Here is a 16,251-nt window from a genome sequence, read left to right as displayed (position 1 = left end):
CACTGCAGGTCCCTCTACTGCCTGCTATGGGTAGGATGCAGGCAGACACCCCCGTCCCTGTGCCCACAAAGCCACCACAGACAGGACATGGGCACCATATCTGCCCCAGGGTGAGGGGCTTGGCCAGCCCCACTCACCATGTGTTGTCCAGGGCTTGTTGCTTCTCCTGTAGCTCCCGCTTCAGGCTCTCCACCTCCACCTTCAGCTCAATGTTCTACGGAAGAGGAAGGAGGTGGGTAAGATGCCCTCATGCTTGCCTGGATTCCCCAGCCCCCCTGACCACGGGAATGAAGCAGAAGTGGCACTGGGGACCCCCCACGACATGGCAGGGCTTTGGGTGCTCCTGCCAGTGAGTGGCACGGGTGGTATTTTAGCCTGTCGGCGCCGGGATGGGGTGTATCCACTCCATCTGTCTGTCCCCAAAACTTGCACTGTCACCCCCCCCCATCACCCCACAGGGCTGGAGACCGTCCCCAATCCTCTCCCCCCTCCTGTCAAAGGAAACGAGGGGCAAACTCCCATAGAGCAGCTCCCCCAGCCCCAGAGCCCGAAGCCCTCCCTGGCATCCCCCTGGCTACACTCCCCTCACCCCATTCCCTCCCAGAAAACAGAGCAAACCCCGTCACCCCTGTCCCCTACAGGCACTCACCCGCCGGTAGACATCGTCCCGGCTCTCCTCGCCCTTCTGCTGGACGCGCTCCTCCAGAAAGTAGATGCGGAGCTTGAGGCTGAAATTCTCCTTTTTGAGGTCATTGAGGTGCTGCGAGAGCGTGCGGTACCCGTTAGCCATGGCCGGCGCTCCATGGGGCGGGCATCCCGGCACCCCTCACATGGCGCCGCCGGGACCCAGCCTAGGCTCCCTGCCCGCCCGCAGCTCCCGGCGTTGGCCCCGCTGCTCTCCCTCTCCTCTCTCTTTTTTTTTTTTTTTTCGCCTCCCAGAGCTATTTGAGGAATCGCTGGAGCGGGGACAGCGGCTCGGTGAAACCCGAGCCGCCGAGGCCCCCACGCGCCGCAGCCGTGAAGGCGGTGAGGGGAGCGGCGCGCCCGGCCGGGCTCGGCCCCCTGTTCCTCCTCTGCCGCTGCCGCCGCCGCCCCTCCTGCGCCCCACACGCCGCTGCCGTGGCCAGGGGAGCCGGCAGCGCCCTGGCGGTGCCCACCCGCGCCCTCACCTTCTCGAAGTCCCGCAGGGTCTGTGTGTGGGCGAGGGGACCCATCTCCAGGTCCCGGAGGAGACACGTCTGCACCAAGGGGTCCGGCTGGGAGCCCGGGGGGCCGCTGGAGCCCCTCGGCTCGGCTGGCACAGGCTCCTCATCCCCTTCACCCCACAGCCCTCCTTGGGAAGCTGGCGGGGAGAAAGAGCGAGCAGCGGTGAGGCGAGCAAAACGATTGCTCCACACACACCTCCGGGGAGAGGAGAGGAGAGGGCAGGGGAGGCTCAGAAAGCCACCGGGGCGATGGAAAGGGACATGCAGGTTGCCTTACCCGCCATGTGTGCGGCTCCGGGGAGCACGGCCAGCACGGTGTCACTGCTGCTGGGGTCCCTGCGGAGAGCAGCACACGGCCGGGTCACCACAGCACCAGGCTTGAGGGACCGGGAGGGTGACAGGGTGACAGGGGCCGGGTCACCACAGCACCGGGCTGGAGGGACCGGGAGGGTGACAGGGTGACAGGGGCTGGATCACCCACAGCGCCAGGCTGGAGGGACCGGGAGGGTGACAGGGTGACAGCAGTGATGCCACGGGTGTCTGTGCACACACACGTGTCTGTCCCCGCAGCCGGCTCTGAGTGCGAGCCCTGGGGGCTGCGCAGATGGCAGTGTCCCCTCAGCAGCACTTTAGGTCCATTAGCAGCCCTGGCAGGGCCACCTGAGCCCCCAGAGCTGACCCCACAGCCCCAGGGAGGCTCTGGCCCTGGCTGCTTTCAGAGGGCCCTGTGCCTCTGTGCTGCCGTGGCTCACTAGCTTGTAATCAGGTTTATTTTCAGCTCAGAAGTGTGAGTCATTTCGTGATTTAAAAGAAAGAGAAGGAGAAACCCTAACAAAAAAAAAAAAAAAACAAAAAAAAAAAAAAACCAACCAAAAAACAAAAAACCCACACACACAAAAAAAAGAAACCAACCTGGATTGTTGGGGATTTTTTTTCCTTTTAAAGAAATAAGAATGTTTTGTTATCTCAGCCTGGCAGGTTTTTGGTGAGGTCCCATGAGCAGGGAGGTGGGCACTTGCCCCAGCATCAATGTGGGCACAGTGCTCTGCCTGCATGCACGAGGCTGAGCCACAGCAGCCAAGGAGGGCCAGCATGTTCCTGTGGCACAAGCCATGGTAGGGACCCCAGGACCGTGTCCCCAGAGCCTTGCGCACCACACCAGCACCTTGCAGCAGGGGACAGCACTGCCAGCCTGGCAGGGAGCAGGAGAGGCAGACACAGGGTGCCACAGACCTTGCAGCAATGGAGGAAAACTGAGGCACAACAACTTTAAACACAGCAGCACTGTGTGCCCTGCCAGACATCATAAACCATGATACCCAGAGACAAAGCACCCAGAGGCGTTGTACCTGCAGATAAGGCACCCAGGGGCATCTTACCCAAGGTGTGGAACCCAGAGGCACCCAAATTTCAATAACCAGAGGTGTGCTGCCTGAGGAGATCGGGAGGCACAATATCCAGGGAGGTGTGACCTCAGGAGGCATGACACTCTAGGACGATCAGTGCCCAGGGTGTGACACCCAGAGGCAAAACATCAAGATGCACAACACTTAAGGAAGCACAGTAACCAGGGGCATGATAAACCTGGAGGCAAAACACCCAGAAAGGCACATTAACCAGTGGCAAAATATACAAGGCTTGACACCCAGAAGGGTAAAACCCAGAGACTCAACAAGCAAGGAGCCAAATACTTGATGCACAAGGAGATACAATACCCAGAGACAGAACACCCATAGGGACAGTAAAATACCCCAAATCCTGGGGATGCTGCGCATATCATGACCAAGGAGCCTATGCACAGAAGATGTGCATAGTTGACAGAAAGAAAGCATGAGCTGTGCAAAGGGTGAAGTCCTGTGAGATAGGATCATCCTGCTTTGACTCTGAAAAACTGCACAGAGCAAAACAAAGTCCTGTGACTGGAATTTTGAAGGAAAACATGGCCAAAAAAGTAATTTTTCCTAATTAGGGATTATTTAAATAATGAAACATGCACCACTGCACAGGCAAATAAGGTTAATGAAATATATGCTGCTACATATATGACTCTGTTACTCAACTCTCCACCTAGATCATGCCATATGTAACATTGGAGGAGGGGGATAAGATTGGGCTATACATAAGGAGGATAAAATTTTCACCTGGTTAGAAGGAAGACCCAAAAATACCTTGGAGACAGTCAATGGACTATTCATGTCTCCCTTGTCTCAAGCCAGGGACACTTTGCTAAGTTTCTGCATATTATTGTTATTACTTGGGTTAGTGCAAGTGTGCACCATCCTGAGAGGGAATAGAATGGGCCCAAATGTTGGAAAAAAAAACCAATAAAGCAATTATTGATACAGTGTTGCAGGCTCACTGATCTTGTGTGCAAAAGGAAATCAGAGAACCCTCTCTCCAAAAAATGGCAGATAAAGAATGCACTGCTTTGAAATCAGAAAAGGAGCAATTTAAAATGTATTTTAATACACCTGAAAATATGCAGAAACACTTAGAGGAAGAGAAGGATAAAAAAATAAAAATTGGAAGAAAAGGTAGAGATTATGCTTGTGTGAGCTCCTGATCCCCTTAACATCATACAAATTAGAAAACAAACCATATTCCCTGAGGAACAGGATGGAGACATATGGGGTGACCCAAATGCCAGAAAACTGGGGGAATGTGACTGTCTCCTTCCAATCCCCCTGGGTATGAAGCCAGATGCATTATAGAAACAGAAGAGACAAATGAAGCTTGGTGAAGAGTGGGAAATCATAGCTGAAAAGCAATCCCATTCAATCTGATTCAGTTTGGAAAGTGCTGTGGCCATCAGCCAGGCTGGGCTGAAATTCAGCAGGTGGAATCCTATCAGTGCAACAGCCCACACATTATAATTCCAGGTGGGCCTCCTCAACTATTAATGACGTTTCTAGTAAGTAAGGGAACACAAATTCCAGTATGAACACAGCAGGACTCTGAAAAACTGTGGACAGAGTTGAAATCACTGGAGTGAACAGAGCAAGTGCAACGTGCCGAACCACCACAGCTGATTTATGGCTCCCAGGCGATAAGCACATGTCCTCCCCTCACTTTGCAGCAAAAGATCACAATGAAAACATTTTGGGTTTCAGTGTTCTGAGCAGCCAAACCTGGCAGCTGATGCAGAGTAGTGTTTTCTCCTCTTGTTCAACCCTGACCCTAAAAGAAATCCAGATGCCACAGTGTATTCACCCCACATACTGCTTACCCTCCCTCATACAAAAGCTGCTACAATTCCCTGCTGCAGCATGAAATTGATCTCCTGAGGTCACAGCTGATTTGGAAAAAAGAGAAATCAGCTCCAGAGCCCACTCCCTGTTTCATTCAATGACTAATAATTCGCCAGACTTTTGCCCCACGTAATTCACCAGTTTGGCTAAAAACTGGAAGGGAGATGGCCATCAGCTGTTGATTACTGGCACATAGACAGGGTGGCACCAGATTTGGAGAAAAGAGAGATGCCAGTACCAGTACTGAGCCTTTAACCACTGCTGTGCCAATATCAAGGAACTGGTAACTCAGCTTCAGTGAGTGCCTCACTCATAGATGGCAGCCCTGGATGTGGAATACATGTTCTTTGTGATTCCACTCCAGGAACACAATAAGGCTTGATTCACCTTCACCTGGAAGGGAGTGCAGCATATTTTTGATAGGCTGCTCCAGGGATATAAACGCTTTTTCCACTGTGGATCATAAAGCCCTGGCAAAGTCTCAGCCACAATCATGCCTCACCAGAGGTTAAAGTATATCAGTAGATCAATGATATCATCATCATCATCAAATCATCCCAGAATGGCCTGGTTTGGACAGAATCTTAAAGATCATCTCGCTCTAACCCCCCTTGCAGAGACACCTTCCACTAGCTGAGGTTTCTCAGGGCCCCATCAAGCCTGACCTTGAACACTTCTGGCAATGGGACACCCACAGCTTCTCTAGGCAACCTGGGCCAGGTCTCATCACCCTCACAGTAAAGAATTTTTTTCCTACCATCCAATCCAAACCTACGCCCTGTCAGTTTGAAGTCATTGCCCCTTGTCCTGCCACTACATGCTCTTGTAAGAAGTCTCTATCTTTCTTGTGGGCTCCCTTTGGGTAGTGGAAGGCCACAATTAGGTGACCCTGAATCCTTCTCTTTTCCAGACTGAACAAACCAAATTTTCATATAGAGAGAATTCTCTGAAATTCCCTCATAGAGGTCCTCCATCCCTCTAATCAGTTTGGTTGGAGAATATCCTACGGTGGTTTTGCCCACAAGGCAAAAAAAAAAAAAAGTGAGCCTTGAGCAGTCCTGCATCCCAGCATCAGAGACCCAAGCAGGAAGGTTAAGCTTCTGTGAGCCTGTTGGATTAAAGAAGCCACTTCGGTTCTCCTGTAAACTCCAGAAAAAACAGAACATGGAGAGAATCTACCTAATATGAAGGAGTGACAGCAAGTTCTGGGAACTTCAGGATTATTATTAAGAGAATTGAGGTTGCTCCATCAGCTTGATCCCTTATACCTGTGGTGCCTTATACCATATATATTTATGGGGAATGGGGCTTCAGTGAACACAGTTCCCATTTTAATCTGTGTCAAAAGAGGCTGGAAGAGACAGAGAGAGAGCACTAGACATTAGCTGCCACTCTTTGAATGACACTGGAACAAGATATTCCTCTTTACAGAAGTGCTTGCTGTCCCTGGTGGGGCAGTGACACAAGCAGAACAGATAGGGAAAGAAACAAGGAAAGGACAGAGTGCGAAGATTCGGGGGAATACCCAACTGACTGATAGCAGGCCACCCCGTGCTGGTTACAGTGCTTCAGACTGGGACGCTGGCAATGGTATTAACAGCCCAAAAATAACCTTATGCCTGGGAAACAAAATAGTACTGCCCAGGGCCACCCTGAGGTGGGGCCAGCCCAGGGCAGTGACTGCCTGCCAGTGGGGTGAATGAGCCAAGCACCCACTTTCCCAAAGTCCAGCTGCCCAGCCAGCACCCCAACACAGCCAGAGTGGCAGCCCCGCGCCTGGCCATGGGAGTCCTGGGCCAGCAGGAGCCCAGGGCTCTGCCACGGCCACGGCTGGTTGGGCTGAGTGGGGGCTCCCCCCTCCCTGCCCCTGTGCCCAACACTGAGAATTTGTTTGCGGTGAAGGGGAGGCCACTGCAGTGCTGCTGGGGCTGCAGGAGGACAAGAGCCCATTCATGCCAGCCTGGAGCACAGAGCAGAGCTGTCAGCACATCACAGAATGAGGGGGGCTCAGCCCTGGGGCCCCCCACTCACCAGGCAGTGCTGCCCACTCACCCCCGTGTGCCTCCAGGCCCTGGCACGAGTGGCACCACGAGGCCCTGACTCAGAGCACTCCCTGACTCACAGCATCACACCAGGGCCTCTGGCCAGCACTGGCACCCCAGGGCACTGCCGGGGAGAGGGGACAGCGAAGGGCTGGCTCACACATGGGCTGTGTGAGAGTGGCTGCTGCCACGGGGAAAGCATCCTGAGGTAAAGCATCCCCAAAGCACTCTAGAGCCCAGCAACAGCAACTCACCTCCTTCTGCTGCTGGATCACCTCCTGCAGGGAGACAGATGGACAGAGGGATGGACAGAGGGATGGACGGAGGGATGGGCAGCAGGCCGTGCTCAGCAGCAGCCACCGTATGGCTCCAGGCTGGCAGAGGGGCTGTGGCAAGGGCCAGGCAAGGCCAGGGAGAGCGTGGCAGCTCAGATGCCGAGCGTGGCACATCCCAGCTCCCTGCTGACTCGATGGCACAAATGTCTCAGCAAGGGGAGGAGGTGCAGCGCGGACAGCCGTCCGGCGGCTGCCGGAGTGTGCGAGCACAGCACGGGGCGCACGGCACGGCCACCCGCCGACCTGCACACGGGGCACGGAACAAGGTCCCCATTCAGCACGGCGGGCCGGGGGGGAGCGGGGCTGGCGCTGGGCGGCTCCCGGAGCGGCACCGCAGGCGTGGCAGCCGGCACCGCTCCGGGGGCCCAGCATCCCTGCAGAGGAACCGGCACCGCTCCGGGGGCCCAGCATCCCTGCAGAGGAACCGGCACCGCTCCGGGGGCCCAGCATCCCTGCAGAGGAACCGGCACCGCTCCGGGGCCCGGCATCCCTGCAGAGGAACCGGCACCACTCCGGGGCCCGGCATCCCTGCAGAGGAACCGGCACCGCTCCGGGGGCCCAGCATCCCTGCAGAGGAACCGGCATCGCTCCGGGGGCCCAGCATCCTGCAGAGGAACCGGCACCGCTCCGGCGCCCGGCATCCCTGCAGAGGAACCGGCACCTCTCCGGGGCCCGGCATCCCTGCAGAGGAACCGGCACCGCTCCGGGGCCCAGCATCCCTGCAGAGGAAGCGGCACCTCTCCGGGGCCCGGCATCCCTGCAGAGGAAGCGGCACCGCTCCGGGGCCCGGCATCCCTGCACAGGAACCGGCACCGCTCCGGGGCCCGGCATCCCTGCACCAGGACCGGCACCGCTCCCGGCTCCCGGATCCCTGCAGAGGAACCGGCACCGCTCCGGGGCCCGGCATCCCTGCAGAGGAACCGGCACCGCTCCGGGGCCCAGCATCCCTGCACAGTAACCGGCACCGCTCCGGGGCCCGGCATCCCTGCAGAGGAACCGGCACCGCTCCCGGCTCCCGGCATCCCTGCACAGGAACCGGCAACCGCTCCGGGGCCCGGCATCCCTGCAGAGGAACCGGCACCGCTCAGGGGCCCGGCATCCCTGCACAGGAACCGGCACCGCTCCGGGGCCCGGCATCCCCTGCAGAGGGCCGGGGGCAGTGGCTCAGCGAGGAACCGGGCATGGGCAGAGCCAGGGGAAGAGCGGCCACGATTAAAACGGAGCTGGGGAGATGGGTGCAAACCAAGCTCCCTGCACACCAGCAGCACCCTGAACCCCTTCCTTCAGCGCCGTGCTTGGCCCAGCATCTCCCAGCAAGCCTCACATGCCCAGGCACGAGGAGAGCTTAGTGATGGTGCAGGCACCAGCCCTGGATCCCGCAGCACCCTACAGCTCTGCCCTGTCATGTGGCACGCACACATTGCCCTGATAGCCACAGGCCCCCATGGCACAACGCCACTGTGCCCCCGGCGCTGGACAAGGGACTCCTGGTCCCTTCTATGCACACCAGTGGCTCCCGAGTTCTCTTGGGCTTGCCTGGTGCAGGGCCCAAAGAGCCACCAGCCCGGGGTCCCAAAGCCCCGCCGCTAGCCCCACGGGACCCCAGCAGCAGGACGGGACACCCCCGGCCCAAGGAAATGGAGTTTGGGACAGGGAGCGTCCGGCCCTGCGCAGCCCCGAGGGAGCGCACTCTGATCCCGCCCGCATCCCAGCCGCATCCCGGCGGCACCGATGGTACCGGCGGGTACCCAGGGCTCAACCAGAGCCCAGCGCGGGCACAACGCAGCCCCCGCCGTGCCCGGGACACACGGACACCGCCACCCGCATCGCTCCGGACACGCGCACCCGCGGATGTCACACGGACACGCTCCTCACCTCCGCCTCGGGGCTCGCATCCTCCTCCGCGCCGGGCCACGCACCGGCGGCCCCGGCCGGCCAGCACCGGGCCAGGCCACTGGGGTACCGGGCCGGGCCGCCGGGTCTCCGCAGGCGCTGCCGAGCCGGCCCGGCGTGCGCCGGGGACGCGGCTCTGCGGCACCGGCCGGCTCCGCCCGCTTCTGCTTCCCCTCCTCCTCCTCCTCCTCCTCCTCCTTCTCCCTGCCTCCATCCTTCATCTTTCCCTGCCTCCCAGAATCCCTCCCTCCCTCCTTCTGACCCCGCATCATTCTTTCCTTCCATCCCTCCATCCTTTCCTCTGACCCCGTCATCTTCCTTCCCTCTGCCCTCTCTCTGATCCCTCTGTCCATCCACCCTTATCTCTCCTTAATCGCCATCCTGTCCCGGCTGACACGGCCACCCCCGCCCCCAATTCCCTACTCACCCACACCCAGTCCCTCTGGGACTGAGCTCCCAATCAGTACCCCAGAAACAATCCATGATCCCCTCCTCTCCCCTCTCAATCCTTCCAACTTCACCGTCCCCCCAAAATACACCCAATCAGCCAAGATCCCCCATGGCACCTCCAAACATCATCCTGACCACCCCAGTTACCTGCCCAAGTCGTTTCTTGGGTTCCTCCACCCACCCCCAATCCCTTTGCCACCCAGAGCCCCATGAGTCTCCAGATACTGTTCCAGTCCTTCAACACCTTCTCTTGCTTTCTAATTGTCCATGACTTCCAGTCCTCCACTGGGACATTGCTGTAGCCCTTGATCCCCATAAATTCTCTTGAACAGCCACCCCCAATCTGCCCCACCCCTTTCCTCTTCTTTGCCACTCCCCATCCCAACCCCAATAACCCCAATCCCCTTTGCCACCTCTAACACCTTTACCTGTTGACACCCCAACACCAGTGCTGCCCCTGACCCTCCCCCAGCCCCATTTTCCCTGTCCCTTGGACCCATTCTCCTCTGTCCTGCACCCCCACAGCCCTCCAACCAGCTGTGCCCCATGGCCACCCACCTGCCACCAAGCAGAGTCTGCCCAGGACCTTGTGTGGAATGTTGACCCAGGAGCCAGGTGAGGGCTGAGGGTTGTTATCCACACCCTCTGTGTTACTTGTGTGGATGGAAAGCCACAGAGCTGGTGGCAAGAAAGGAGGAGGAGGTCCTGTGGTTATGAGATGGTTCTGCTTTGGCTCTGACAAATGGAACAAAATCATATGACCAGGAATTTGGAGGGCTCAGTGGCCAAAAAAAAAAAAAATAAAATTTGTCTGATTAAGGGCTATTTAAATATTAATACACCCCCCCTGCATATGCTAATAAACTTAATGATACATGATACCGCATCTATATCTCCATACTCTCCACCTAGGTTTTGTTCTCCATAACATAGAAGGGGAGAAGTAGGAAGGAGTAGGGCTGGATGTATGGAGGGTAGGAATTTTGCCAGATTAGGAGGAAGACCCAAAAATACCTTGGAGACAGAATGGGCTACTCTCCTCTCTCACCTCTCAAGTGGTAAGTTTCTGTATACAATTGTTATTATCATCACACAACACATCATTGCAACTGGTGCATTTATCAACAGCAATTCTGCATCTGTATTTCTGCTGCTTCCATGTACTGCACCATTCATGAATCTGTGATTATGAAGGATTTTATGGAATGTGACCAAACTTATGATGTTGAATTAATAAGCTGTGCTATTTGTGAAGCTGCACAGCTGGAATTCCCTACTGAACACCACCAGACCTATAGTGCCAAACTGGTTATACTCAGAAATTCAGCTCAGCTGTCTCCAGCCCTCTGATCTGTGAAGGCCAGGTGGAACACAGGTGGGTTTATTTTCTGCGAAATTTTTTACTCTAAATGCAACACTCGGTACAATGGGGTCAGTACAGGGGTGCTGTGCCCCATAACCCCCCATTTCATCTCGGTTGTGACTCATCAGCTACCACAACCACAGTACCCTGGCACCCATCCCACTGGCCCTGACAGCTTTGGGTCCCCTCCAGCCGGCTCCCTTGGGGGCCAGGGAGTGGGGGCACATGCCTGCTGGCACCGCCACCCCTCCAGCACTCCCAGTGTCCCAGCAGGGCACTCCCAGTGTCCCAGGAGAGCCGCGGGAATGTGCCTCTGGCTACAGTCCCCAGGAGAGGGCACCAGCTGGCCGGGAAAAGCCAGCAAAAGCGCTGCCACAGGCGGCGATGGCTTGGCCACGCGTGTTCCCCGCACAAACACGCCACAGGCGTGGGAGAGGAGCCACCGAGGCCACGGGCAAACCCCCAGGGAGCAGGGCGCTGGGATGGCAGATCCTGCTGTGTCCTGCGGCCACCTGCAGCAAGGTCCTGATGGCTAAAACAGAGGCCGGGGCTGGTGCCCGGCTGTGTCAAGGCAGCGCGGGTGGCCCCAGCCCGTGGCGAGCAAGCGCTGTGGCGGTGCCCGGGTCACAGTTCCCCGCCGAGGGGACCGCTGCAGATTTCACCAGCCGCTGCCCTTGACCGCATCTGTCACCCCGTGCCGGTCGCCCTGGACTTTCCCCGCTCTGGCGTCACGGTTGTTCCCTGGCTGTGGCTGCAGGGTGGCACCGGCTGTGGGTGGTGCCAGGCTGTTCATAGCTCCAGGCTGTTCATAGCTCCAGGCTGTCCATAGCTCCAGGCTGTCCCAGAGCTGGGCTCTCCCACCTCGGCGGCGCTGCTGTAGCTAGGACAGTCATCCCATTCTGGCCACCTCCTGTCTTCTAGGAGAGGTCCATCCCTCGGGCTCTGCTTGGTTTTATAGCTTCCAGGGCCACCCAGGTCTCACACAGGGCTGGATTTGCTGCCTGGGGACGGCCCAATCCCATTTGGACCTGGCTTGGCAGCACTGGGTAGGTTCTACCCACTTCCCCACGAGCGAAAAGTGGTGGAAGGAAGGGCCAGACCCTGCTCCCCGTGGGCAATGCCTGCTCCAGGTGTCCGGTAAAAGTCTGGCCGCATCCTTTTCCATCTTTGCATCCCATGCCCGGTGTCACGGACCCCTCCGCATCGTGTCTCAGGGCCAGCACTTCCCACTGCGGGGTCACTGGACGCGGCCACCTGGCTCTTGCCCCATGGAGGGCGTTTGCTGGGTGGCTCCCACGCACCCCCCGTCATTGGGAGCCAGCGGCAAGGGCTGGCCCCGTGTCCCCGGCCCCTTATCAGGGACATTGCTCAACAGCAGGCACGAAGTCGGGGGTGGGCAGGGGCCACGGCACTGCCTCGCTTCTGTGCTGCGGGGTCTGGGGAACCCCTATTCCTGGGCGAGCTGGGGAGGGCACGTCTGGGTTCGCCATGGGCCGGGCTGCTCCCTGCCAGCGGCACCCCCGGCTCTGCGGGGAGCCACCCACGCCATGGTGGCTGTCACTGCCGTCCCCCTCCTGCCTTACTGAGCTGTAATATGCAGGACGGAGGTGCGCAGGGTCGGGACACGCTGCCCCTGGTTTTTGTGGCTCCCTGACCCAGGGGGTGCTGTTGACTCACCCCCTTCCCTTTCTCTGGGGCTGCTGGGGGGCCGTGACCCTGCACCCCCCGCCTCCTCCCTCCCCTCGGGGGCGGGGGGGATGAGGAGGGGACCGGGCGGGCTGGGGCGGGGAGGGGAAGGGAAGGAGGTGGGATTATGGAGACGGGACCCAATGAGCCCGAAAAACGTGCGCGGCTCGCAGCTCTTTTAGCGCAGCGGAGGGGCAGCAGCAGCCTCTCGGCGGAGTGCAGATAGAGCTGCACCCCCGTCCCGTCCCGTCCGGCCCCGTCCCGTCCGGCCCCGTCCCGCCATGGCCCTGGGCAAGCTGCAGAAAGTGCTGATCAGCGAAAGCCTGGACCCCTGCTGCCGGGAGATCCTGGAGGCCGCCGGGCTCCGGGTGCAGGAGAAGCCCGGGCTGAGCAAGGAGGAGCTGCTACGGGAGATTCGGGTGAGGCAGGGCTGCACCCACGCCCGGGTGGGTGGGTGGGCGGGTGGGCACAGCCGCGGGCCAGCGGTCCCGGGGGGCAGCGGGACCCCCTCGACCGGTCCCCGCCTCCCGTCTGATGCAAGAGCCCGGCCGGTTTCGCACGGCAGGTCCCGGACCCTGTCAGGGTTGTCCCCGTTCCGTGATCCTGCCCTGGTCCCATTCGCAGTGTCTATCACCCCTCAGGACTGCGATGGGCTCATCGTCCGCTCGGCCACCAAAGTCACGGCCGAGGTGCTGGAGGCGGCAGAGAGGCTGCAGGTGGTGGGCAGAGCTGGCACCGGCGTGGACAATGTGGACGTGGAGGCAGCCACTAGGAAGGGCGTCCTGGTCATGAAGTAAGAGCAGGAGTGTAGGGACATCCGTGCCTGTGGTCCTGGAGAGGCCGGGGAGACTTCAGCAGGGTGCCCTCCCCATTCCTGACACCCCTGGCACCATCCCGTGTGCTTCCATGCTCACGGGGCACAGAGCCCTGTCAGCCCGGGGGACACAGAATAGTGACACTCTCTCCATCCCCAGCACACCCACTGGGAACAGCCTCAGTGCCGCCGAGCTCACCTGCGGGATGATCCTGTGCCTGGCCAGGTGAGCACAGGGCCGGGTGGGGACAGAGGTGTCCCCTGCAGCCCCCAGCCCCGCACTGACCACAGCCTCCTCTTTAGGCAGATCCCGCAGGCAGCTGCCTCCATGAAGGAGGGCAAGTGGGACCGTAAGAAGGTAGGAGGCAGGTGAAGCACCTCTGGGTGGGGGGTGTCCATGTGGGGTGTGCTCCCTCACTCTCCCTGTGCTCCCCAGTACATGGGCATGGAGCTGAACGGGAAGACACTGGCTGTGCTGGGGCTGGGCCGCATCGGCAGGGCGGTGGCCACTCGCATGCAGGCCTTTGGCATGAAGGTGAGGAGACAGGGCAGGGAGGAATGATGGGGAGCCTCGACCTGCCTGAGCCACCATGGCAGGCTGTAAGAGTGCCCACTGTGCCCCAGACCATCGGCTACGATCCCATCATCACCCCTGACGTCTCGGCCACCTTCGGCGTGGAGCAGCTGCCACTGGAGCAGATCTGGCCCCGCTGCGACTTCATCACGGTGCACACGCCGCTGCTGCCCTCCACCACGGGTACGGGGAGGGCAGGACCTCAGGGAGCTTTGGAGAGAGCTGGGGCAGCCCCCTTCTGCTGACAGCCCTCCTTCCACAGGGCTCCTGAACGACAGCACCTTTGCCAAGTGCCGCCATGGCGTGCAGGTGGTGAACTGTGCCCGCGGCGGCATCGTGGACGAGGGCGCGCTGCTGCGGGCGCTGCAGTCGGGCCAGTGTGGTGGGGCCGCCCTCGATGTCTTCACACAGGTCAGTGGGGCTATGGGGACCCCTCGAGCATGGCTTTGTCTCAGCACCGCCTTAATGTTGCCCAAACCAAGGTACCTCACAGTACCTGTGGGGCTGGGATCAGGAACAGCCATTCTCAGCTTCCCTCCTTGCAAAGGAGGGTGAATGCCTCCTGCTCGAGCTGATGGCAGGGTGGGACTGTGTCTGCAGGAGCCCCCCAAGGACCGTGACCTGGTGAACCACCCCAACGTCATCTCCTGCCCACACCTGGGTGCCAGCACACGGGAGGCGCAGAGCCGCTGCGGCAAGGAAATCGCCATGCAGATCGTGGACATGGCCACAGGGAAGGGGCTGACAGGAGTCGTGAGTGCCCCTGCAGCACCTGAGCTCCTCTGAGTGCCTCAGTTACCCCAGCTATGACCCACGGGTGCACTGGCAGCAGTGCTCTGCTGTGTGGGATTCCTGGCAGGCTCTCACCACTCGCTCTCTCCTGCAGGTTAATGGGCAGGCTCTCAGCAAGGCTTTTTCACCCCACACCAAGCCCTGGATCACCCTGGCCAGGGCCCTGGGCACGCTGCTGTGCACAGTGGGCAAGCAAGTGCAGGGCAGCCTGCAGGTCTGCACCCTAGGTGAGCCTGGGTGTGGGGAATGGGCAGGCAGGAGAGCAGAGAGACAGGAAGGTGGAGAACAGTGGGATTGGAGCACTGGAAGGTGCAGGGATGGATGGGTGGGTGGAAGGACCAGCCCCAGGCTGGCCACTCCACTGCAGGCCTGACCTCTCTGCTGCTGGCTCATGCACACCTCTCCCTGCACCCCAGGGACAGCCCTGAAGGAGGCTGGCAGCTACCTGACGCCTGCTGTGGCCGCGGGCATGCTGGCTGGAGGGACACAGAAGGAGGTGACCCTGGTGAACGCCACGCTGCTGGCCCAGGAGGCTGGGCTGAAGGTGTGTGGGCACCAGGCTCTGCTCCCCAGCCTGGTGCACCTTCCCCACCGAGCAGGATGAGCCTGGGGACACCCTGCTTCCAGGGATTGGGGACATCCCTTCCCAGCCCCAGCCACACTCAGGGCACTGAGTGCCCGTGTCTCTCTGGCAGGTCACAAGCACCCACAGTGATGTGGCCCCTGAGCCCGACAGCAGCACTGGGCTGGTGCAGGTGTCCCTGCAGGGCACCCCACACCAGGTGATGGGCACAGTGCAGGGCAGCACCCCAGCCCTGCGGCAGATCAACGGGGCCACCTTCAAGCAGCCAGCCTCTCTGTCCGGCCCTCTCCTCGTCTACAGAGCCAAAGCCTCTGATAGCAGTGCTCTGGCCACGCTGACTGGTGAGTCCCTGTGCCAGCCCTGAGCTGCAGGGACAGCCTGGGGAGCCCCCACACCTGACCATGAGCTGAGCCCCTGCTGCAGCAGATGGTGGATGGATGGATGGATAGATGGATGGATGGATGGATGGATGGATGGATGGATGGATGGATGGATGGATGGATGGATGGATGGTTTGGGCAGAAGGTTGTGTGATGCTGGGGTGGAGGAAGAAATGGCACCTCTGAGTGGGGTGTTGGGGTGAGCAAAGGCTCAGTTCCCTGCTGGGTGCTTGGGGAAACAGGGCAGCCTGTGGTCCCTAATTGCTGTCCTCCTCTCCAGGGCTGCTGAGCAAGGCAGGGGTCCAGCTGCTGTCCTACCACAGCTCCAGCACAGTGGCAGGGGAGCAGTGGAGCGTTGTGGGGCTCTCAGCCCCCCTGCCCAACCTGGGTGAGCTAAAGCCACGAGTCACGGAAATCTTCCAGCTCCACCTGCCCTAGACTCCATTGCCCACAAGGACTCTCCCCATGGCTGCAGCATCTGGACCCTCCCCCAGCTGGGGAAGCATTGCACATGGCTGTCCCTGACCCCCACACTGGGTTTGGGGTGGCCCCGTGTTCAATAAAGGGTCTAGAAGGAGAGAGCATGTGGTGCTTTGTTTGTACAGTCCTTTGTCCTCAGCCCCAAACCCCCTCCCTCCTGCCCCTGCTGCTCCCCGGACCTGCTCCTGTTTGCTGAAGGGTGCAAAGGTCTCTGTGGCTGCCGAGGTCCTGGCCAGAGTCCCACAGACATGGCCCAGAGAGCAGCCTGCAAGGGGCATGAGCCCCCCCGTGAGCCACTGTGCCCTCCTACCCAAGGGTTTTGCCATGAGGATGTTTCCATTTAATGCCATCATGGAGAAAATGCCACCTTGCCCCCCCCCCTAAACTGGCGCCTGGGAGGGTGGGC

The 16,251-nt window shown here is 59.6% G+C and overlaps 2 protein-coding genes across 2 annotated transcripts; one reads left to right on the top strand and one right to left on the bottom strand.

Annotated features, from left to right (window-relative positions):
- Positions 1-941: 941 nt before the first annotated feature.
- Positions 942-8,944, bottom strand: LOC306805849 (uncharacterized protein; the record flags this gene model as incomplete). The annotated part of the gene is made up of 3 exons (XM_079314061.1): positions 942-1,342; positions 1,483-1,541; positions 8,706-8,944. The coding sequence occupies 3 exons, from the start codon at positions 8,942-8,944 to the stop codon at positions 942-944; spliced, it is 699 nt and encodes a 232-aa protein (XP_079170187.1).
- Positions 8,945-12,375: 3,431 nt separating this feature from the next.
- On the top strand, positions 12,376-15,949 carry PHGDH (phosphoglycerate dehydrogenase). The gene is made up of 12 exons (XM_079313769.1): positions 12,376-12,641; positions 12,864-13,015; positions 13,197-13,262; positions 13,340-13,394; positions 13,473-13,571; positions 13,661-13,793; positions 13,873-14,021; positions 14,211-14,363; positions 14,497-14,629; positions 14,819-14,946; positions 15,098-15,326; positions 15,646-15,949. Exons 1-12 carry the CDS (start codon positions 12,504-12,506, stop codon positions 15,801-15,803), a joined length of 1,593 nt encoding a protein of 530 aa, XP_079169895.1. The 5' UTR covers positions 12,376-12,503; the 3' UTR covers positions 15,804-15,949.
- Positions 15,950-16,251: the final 302 nt, after the last annotated feature.

Source organism: Erithacus rubecula, assembly GCF_903797595.1.
Source record: "Erithacus rubecula genome assembly, chromosome: 10".
NCBI classification, from domain to species: domain Eukaryota; kingdom Metazoa; phylum Chordata; class Aves; order Passeriformes; family Muscicapidae; genus Erithacus; species Erithacus rubecula.
The sequence above is the reverse complement of the archived record's forward strand: the minus strand, read 5'-3'. Positions and strand labels throughout refer to the sequence as shown.

Bases quoted from the DNA above. Each gene is read 5' to 3' on its own strand.
- PHGDH (XM_079313769.1), top strand. From the start codon at position 12,504: ATGGCCCTGGGCAAGCTGCAGAAAGTGCTGATCAGCGAAAGCCTGGAC. The intron at 13,263-13,339 runs GTGAGCACAGGG...CCTCCTCTTTAG, and splicing joins ATGATCCTGTGCCTGGCCAG to GCAGATCCCGCAGGCAGCTG. The intron at 13,794-13,872 runs GTACGGGGAGGG...CTCCTTCCACAG, and splicing joins GCTGCTGCCCTCCACCACGG to GGCTCCTGAACGACAGCACC.